Source organism: Cucumis melo, chromosome 10, assembly GCF_025177605.1.
Source record: "Cucumis melo cultivar AY chromosome 10, USDA_Cmelo_AY_1.0, whole genome shotgun sequence".
Classification (NCBI taxonomy): Eukaryota; Viridiplantae; Streptophyta; class Magnoliopsida; order Cucurbitales; family Cucurbitaceae; genus Cucumis; species Cucumis melo.
The window spans coordinates 16,734,003-16,741,466 of NC_066866.1; the positions used below are offsets into that span (position 1 = coordinate 16,734,003).

General features: G+C 34.8%; 1 protein-coding gene across 3 annotated transcripts; it reads left to right on the top strand.

The window, feature by feature from the left end:
• The first annotated feature begins 613 nt into the window (after positions 1-613).
• On the top strand, positions 614-7,152 carry LOC103495145 (cytosolic endo-beta-N-acetylglucosaminidase 1). Of its 3 annotated transcripts, none has more exons than XM_008456607.3 (12): positions 614-852; positions 1,342-1,554; positions 2,252-2,386; positions 3,393-3,502; positions 3,583-3,694; positions 3,804-3,911; positions 4,195-4,307; positions 4,777-4,858; positions 5,403-5,483; positions 5,663-5,718; positions 6,073-6,205; positions 6,296-7,152. In XM_008456607.3, the coding sequence occupies exons 1-12, from the start codon at positions 646-648 to the stop codon at positions 7,034-7,036; spliced, it is 2,091 nt and encodes a 696-aa protein (XP_008454829.2). In that variant the 5' UTR covers positions 614-645; the 3' UTR covers positions 7,037-7,152. The 3 variants fall into 3 exon arrangements, with proteins under 3 accessions (XP_008454829.2, XP_008454831.2, XP_008454830.2); XM_008456609.3 differs by having other exon boundaries at positions 617-953; XM_008456608.3 differs by lacking the exon at positions 614-852 and having other exon boundaries at positions 1,016-1,554.
• The last annotated feature ends 312 nt before the right edge of the window (positions 7,153-7,464 follow it).

Here is a 7,464-nt window from a genome sequence, read left to right on the forward strand (position 1 = left end):
ATTGAACATTGAACTTTCTAAGAACCTAAAACCAAAATTTGACTAAACTAATTTACGGCAAATAAGTCCAATTCCAAAAACCAGACAATTACGGATGAAAATAGCACCAAATACCCTAACAAACATTTACTTACAGCAGATAAATTGAAAATCGGTTATACATGAAACTCACCTAAATAAGACGCTCGAAGTTGATTGAATGGTCCGAATAGGAGCGACGAAATGCACTGGACAACGACCGACGAAGGGCAAGCGACGAAGGGCAAACGACGATGGGCAAGCGACGATGGGCAAGTGACGATGAACAACTGACGATGGCCGGAGTAGGTTCAGGTGTTCTACACGAAAGAAAAGAGAAGGGAAACGGAACTATACGCGAAAGAGAACGAATCGATGGTGGAGAGAAGGGAAAGCAACGTGGAAGAGGGAAAGGAAAGGAAGGGCATTTTTGTCTATTCACACCCAAATTGTCCTAAAAGTCTTTCTTTTGAAAACTTGTCCCAAAATTCATTTAAATCTCTTTTTTTAACCTATTTTTGGCAATTTCCCAAACAAAATCATACTATGCTTAAAACTGAAAACACCTGACCTTTTCTTGCTTCTTAGGAAAACCCATTTTCCCATCACTTTCGCCTTCCATTCGAAATGATTGAAGGTCCACCAGAACCAACAATGGCAGCAACCCGATATAGAAGTCACCGTCAATTCCTCTTCACTATCTTCCTTTTACGCAATGGAATAAGTAGAAGAAGAAGAAAAAACAAAATCAAAAATCAATGCTTCTTCATTCGCATAATGTGTCTCAAGAAACCGATTCTTCCGTTTCTTTCAAGTCGGAATCGTTTCGCAATAGTGAGAATTAAGAGTACTAGAGAAATGTTAGAAACTCATCGAATTCGCTTCATATGAAGATTTGATTATTTGTTCATTAATTGCTCTAATTATTTGCGATTGTAAGTTCACCCTGCATCACTTTCTTTGTAAGTTTTCGTCCAATCGTGTTTGTTTGCTGACTTCGAGAGTCAACGACTCTCGAAGTATTTGTTTATTTTATTACTTGTACGCTTTTCTCCCTCTTTATAAATTCCCAAGTTCCGGTGGCGATCTGAAACCTAGTTAAGTATTAGCATTCGCTTGAATTTGCAAACTAGCTCCATTTCTTTCTTCTTCACAATGGCCGAACAGAGCACTATCTCAACAGGATCGGATACTCCTCCATTTGACCCAACTAAACCGTCTACTCCTATTGCTTTCCCAATCAGAACTCTTGAGGACCTTGAATCAAGGGCCTACTTCAAGTCATTTCATTACCCATTTAATAAATCCATGGTTGCTTTTCAGCCTGTGCCGTTGCCTGACCGGCGGAGAATGCTCGTGTGTCATGATATGGCTGGTGGATATAAAGACGATAAATGGGTTCAGGGAGGAACTAACCCAGATGCTTTTGGAATATGGCATTGGTATTTGATCGATGTTTTTGTGTATTTCTCGCATGATTTGGTCACGCTTCCACCTCCTTGTTGGACAAATACAGCTCACAGGCACGGTGTCAAGGTACTTAATCTGTTCACCAATTAGTTTTTCTGTTCTAAAGCCAACTTCTCTGTTTGCTTACTGTTATTATTAGTTAAAAAGTTGGATTATCTGAATATTGAAATTAGCCTAACGTCATTTGTCTGTAATCTGTACATTTAATGATATTATGAAAAGAATTTTCATCTCGTTTTATGATCTCATGCCTTTGAATTAAGGATGGATAACATACTGTTAATACATTGGTTTTCTGTATCATGTCTACGAAAAGTACTTGTATATCATCCATTACTAGTCACATATCAGAATTTTGAAGAAATAGTTCAAAAGAATAACTAACGTACAAAACATTATTGAAAATTTGATAGTGATTGAATTAGGAGAGAATTTTCCGTTGTTCTCATTCATAATGAAATGTTAATTAAAATAATCTAAATATTAATGTGATTACAAAAAATCTATTTTGAATTACATGTTTCCATTTTTTTTTTTTTTTTTTTGTTTGGAAAACCTAATTTGATGCTATCTTTAGTCTTTTTATTCAACTGGACCAAAAAAATGAATTGTTAACATTTGCACTATGTCTATTCAGTAATTCATAGTTTTGTATATAACTATTTGACCACAATGGTATGTTTATAAACAGGCTACTGTGTGTCATGATAACCAAAGCAAGTGCCTTCTCAGTATTTATAACTTAATTGTTCTGAATTTATAGGTGCTAGGAACTTTTATTCTTGAAGGAGGGGGAAAGGATGTTCGGGATACCTTGCTTTTAACAAAGAAATCTGCTCAAATGTATGCGGAGCGATTAACCGAACTTACTACTGCATTAGGCTTTGATGGATGGCTGGTAAACCTTCTTAAATTGATCCCTGGTCTGCATTTTTTTGTAACTTCATCAAATGGTTCATATGGTTTATTAGACGTCTTAACAGCGTACTTCTTCAGTTCTTTAAAAAAGGAAGAAAAAAGGAAAATTGGTCTCTTCTTCATTGTTGATTTTTACAAGCTTGCTTAGAATCATGCAGTCATTTTATATTAATTTTTTAATAAAAGACCATATTTATTGAGAGAAAAATGAAAGAATATAAGGAAATGTTCCAAACCAATTGCATTTAAGAAAAATTCTTAAATGTGTGATCTTGATCTTCTTCTGCCACACGACAAAGAATGTTGCAAAAAGGCCCAACCAAGGACAATATTTTCTTCAAAAGCTTGCCAAGGTGTTAATTCTTCCCTGAATAACCTGGCATATAAAAAACTTTACCTTTTTTGGGGTTTTTACCTTCCAAACAACTGGAAAAATAAAACTGACTCTCCAATGGAAGGAGGTTCAATAAGTACTGAAAGTGAGATTTACTAGAGAGCCCCTCCGGAGAGTTAAGACTCCAAAGACAAATATCCTTTCTCTCTCACCTAAACTCAGCATCTCTAATAAAGAATGGAGGGCCATAACCTCTGTTGTTTTCCTATTGGACAAAGGACAGCGGAAATCGAATGAGAAAGAGGGCGAGCTCCCCAATGCAACAGTGACAAAACAAATTTTCTTAGTAGCAAGATAGAGGAAATCCGCTAGAAAGGGGGTGATCAAGATTTCAATGACGGTCGAGCCTGAAAGCTATATTGCTATGCCAATTAATATGTAATATATATCATGTCCAGTGTAGATATAATATTTTGTGGTTGTCCAAGTATGTGGTTTGCTACGAGGAAATCCAATCAATTGAAACTTAATCATCGAAAACAAAAGAAATTCTTATGGTAAATAAATAAATTGTGTGAACAATATGAACTTGTTCTTGATATTTTATAGCTGTTTCTTGTCCTTGTTATAGAAACAAAACTTATTCTTGCAGATCAATATGGAAATCTCTTTGAATTCTCACCAAATTCCCCATTTGAAAGAATTTGTCAGCCATTTAGCTCAGTCCATGCATTCTAAGCTACCAGGTTCTTTAGTTATATGGTAAGTCCTCAGATATGTTGCATGTTTAATTATTCGCATTTTTAGCATAAAGAATCTATTAACTGATGACTTATGGACAGGTATGACTGTGTAACCATAGATGGTAAGCTTGACTGGCAAAATCAATTGAATGAGAAAAACAAACCTTTCTTTGATATCTGCGATGGAATATATGTAAACTATGGTTGGAAAGTAAGAATAGGTTTCTTCCATAACTAATAAGAAGTGTTAATTATCATCTCAAATTTATATCGTTTTGAAAAGATAACATCATACAAAAACTTTCTGTCTGTCATATTAGGAAGATACTCCTAAAAATTCTGCTGCTGCTGCTGGAGAGAGAAAGTATGATGTGTATATGGGCATTGATGTTTTTGGGAGAGGTACTTATGGTGGTGGAGAATGGCATGTAAGCTTCCTAGCCTTATGAGATTATTGATATGTAGAATAACTAGTTAACAAGCATCATAGTTAGCGAATTAGGGCTCCTTTACAGTTGAATAATCTCACCACTTGTTAAATAATTCTGCAATTGAGGTAAGATCAGTGATATGTCTGCTCAAGCATTTTGCGTATTTACCCAGCTTTTCAACTTCCAAGTACAAAATAATGTCGTGTTACTAGTTTTGGTTTTGTTTTATATTGAATTCAATAATAATTAATTTTTCAACAAAAAAACTGCTTCACTTTAGACAAATGTTGCGCTGGATGTTCTGAGAAAGGATGATGTTTCGGCAGCCATATTTGCTCCTGGATGGGTGTATGAGCACAAGCAGGAAACAGATTTTCAGACTGCTCAAAATAAGTAAGTTATTGATATGAAATTAATTTTTTTATGGGATGATGACATACTATTCTATCATTATCCATGTTCTTTTGAGAATAAAAAATCATTGAATTAATTGATTGCCTCATAAACAGCTACTAAATATCATAAAAATTTGAACGTAACTCCATTCTGAGGTTACTTTGAAGGATATAATACTTGAGAAGCTGTTTTGCTGGTTAATGGTTCTTTAAGTTTCACTTAATTTTGATACTTATTCTGCTTTGGATCATGTAATTGATTCTCTTATTCTCGACTCTGGTTTTCTCATCAGTTTGTGGATGCTTGAAATTACTTTTATATACTGGATAAAGTCTTGCTGCCTTTCAATTATTCTGAATGTATATTTTCTGATTTTATGATCCTCCGTATCACAAGGGGTGCTGAGAGTCACCCAATCATTTCCTAAATACTTAATACGATTCAATCTTGTCTACTTTGGACACAGATGGTGGAATCTTGTGAAGAAATCATGGGGTTTAGTGCAAAGTTACCCAAAACTGTTACCATTCTACTCAAATTTTGATCAGGTTAGACCTATGCCAATATATATGTTACTTATGCGAGTGCTTGTGTGTTCCAAAAGTTTTTAAAATTTTCAATTATATGGTGCGTGGAAGTTGAATTGTATTGACCCAAAGGTTAGATCAAATATCTTGGTAGTAGGATTAAGTCTATTAATCTGCTTTCATCCTCAAACTTTAATTTAAAGCAACAAATCCTTACAAGTAGATTTCAGATTCTTCATGGATAATTTCAATAGTATCTCCCAAACACGACTGAAAATGTTTTGTTTATACTAAATTTCATATGAGCATCAAGAGTTCTTATTCTCACTTATTCGTAGTGTTGAAATCCAATAAATTCATCTACTTTCTCATTTGATGCCGTAAAGTAGACTTCTATGATGAAATCTTATTACTCGGCATAAAATAGTTGCATATTTCAGTGGCATCTTGTCAAAATGTTATTAATTGGACAACTGCAAGCGGTATCTTGCACTAAGATTGGTCTCTTTTTAATAATGATAAATAGTATTGTTCAGTCAAAGTCTCTATCTTTCCACGTTTGCAGGGTCATGGTCATCATGTTTCCGTAGATGGAGAACAAATATCAGATGCTTCTTGGAACAATCTGTCCAGTCAAGGGTTCCAGGTATATAATCGATGTCTGATATGTTTGCTTTTCTTTAGTCCTCTTCTACATGCATTAAATAGTTTTGATCTCTTGCTTGTATAGAAGTTTCTGTCACTTCAACTAGGCAATGAAGGGGTGCCTGTTAATTACACTTTAGGAGTTCTCCTTTCTCAGCATTTGTAACTTCTTTCTTGCAGCCTATACTTGATGTGACTGATGCTTCAACTTCACATTCTATCCAAGCTTATTTGAAGTAAGTTGCCAAACTCTTTGATGGGATATCTGGTGATATATACATCTTAGTTCTATTGACTTTTAGACCCGGTTCGTTTTTGTGTTGAACTATATGAAAGCTCTAATCTTAGAATTCTCTTTGAAGCCTTTTCTTTTTCTTTTTCTTTTCAAGTCTTCGAGTGAAACACTTTCTTAACCATTGCCCATTTTTTGCCCCCTCTTTCCACATGTCAAATATTTGGTTTTCCTTGGGACCTAACAATTTACATCAATATGGAGCACTAATAGTATATTTATAGACCATACCATGAGATCCATTTACTTATAAATTTGAACTCGAAGTTCCCTTCTTTTGATTTCATGGGTTTTCTAGTTTTAAGGAAGTCTACAATGGGGGAGGAAGCATTGCATTAGAAGGGACTCTGGAGCAAAATTGCTACACTGAAATACGACTCTTTCAAGGAGAGCTTGTTTTGGGGGAAGTTCCTTTAATACTCATGTATTCGGTAAGTGTACTCTTTCTTCATTAAAACTCTATAAATAATGGGATTTTTATACATCTTGTTCAACCTCAGTCCACCTCTTCATTTTTGCAGTCACAATCAAATGGGGATTCTCAACTAGGCCTTTCGTTGGAGTTTCTTTCTAGCACAAATAAGAGAAAGTTACTTCTTACCTCCAGCATTCAAAAGCAATTCTCAAACGATTTCTCTGAAGTGATTGAGACTACTACACTTGAAGCACCTAGAATTTCTCCTCACTGGTCCGTTCAAGTTGGTTGTATTCAAATGAATGGATACAAACTAACAAACATAAATATTCTATGCTATAGATCAAGCCTTGAAATTAATGAACCGAAATACATATCTGAACTTGTTGACAAAAATAACACACTAGATTGCAGTTCGCCATCTAAGTACTTCGCGGTGCTCGGAAATATCACTTTACGAACTTGTGAGGAGCCAGATCTTCCTCCCAATGCTTCATGGATAGTTGAAAGTCCATATATTAAATGGACTCCAAGTCCAGAGGGAACAAGGACGCTTGACATTAAGATCACTTGGAAGTTGAAAGATAGCTGTAACCATACAGTGATCGATCACTACAATGTCTATGTGGTAAAAGTAGCTGAAGGTTGCAATTCCCATCTCGACAAATTACAAAATGTCCCAGAGTATCTTGGGGTGGCACATGTAGAAGCTTTTTATGTTTCTAACCTTGCAGTTCCTTCTAGCACCTCATGTCTCAAATTTACGATCCAAGTTTGTGGAGTGGATGGGAGTAGCCAGAGGTTGGAAGACGCTCCATTTATTAATTTGGATATTGAAGGTCAGTAAGTGACCAAATATTCTTATTTAATTTGTATTGATTTTCTTCATTTTAGGAGAAAGTGAATAATGTATTTCCTCATAATCAAGCAATGGCAATAAACTTTGTTCTTTTTTTTATTTTTCATTTTATTTTGGTATACAAGTGAAAGCAGGATATCAATAAATGGTACACCTTGAGAGTTTGTCTTCTCTCACTTGCATTTTTACACGGTCCTTTCATTTACTCCTATGATTGTTGAAAAGATTCATTTTTATGTTCAACCATGTAAAAGAGAATTTTACTTGGAGTTGAAAGTTTTGGATTGTATTTGTTTCCTAGGATATCTGACATACATTTAATATTCTTATCTATTTCACATAATTTCCCCTTCTAAAACATTAAATATATTATCCGAAGAACTTTAAAACTTATCTTTTGCATTTTTATGTTTAGG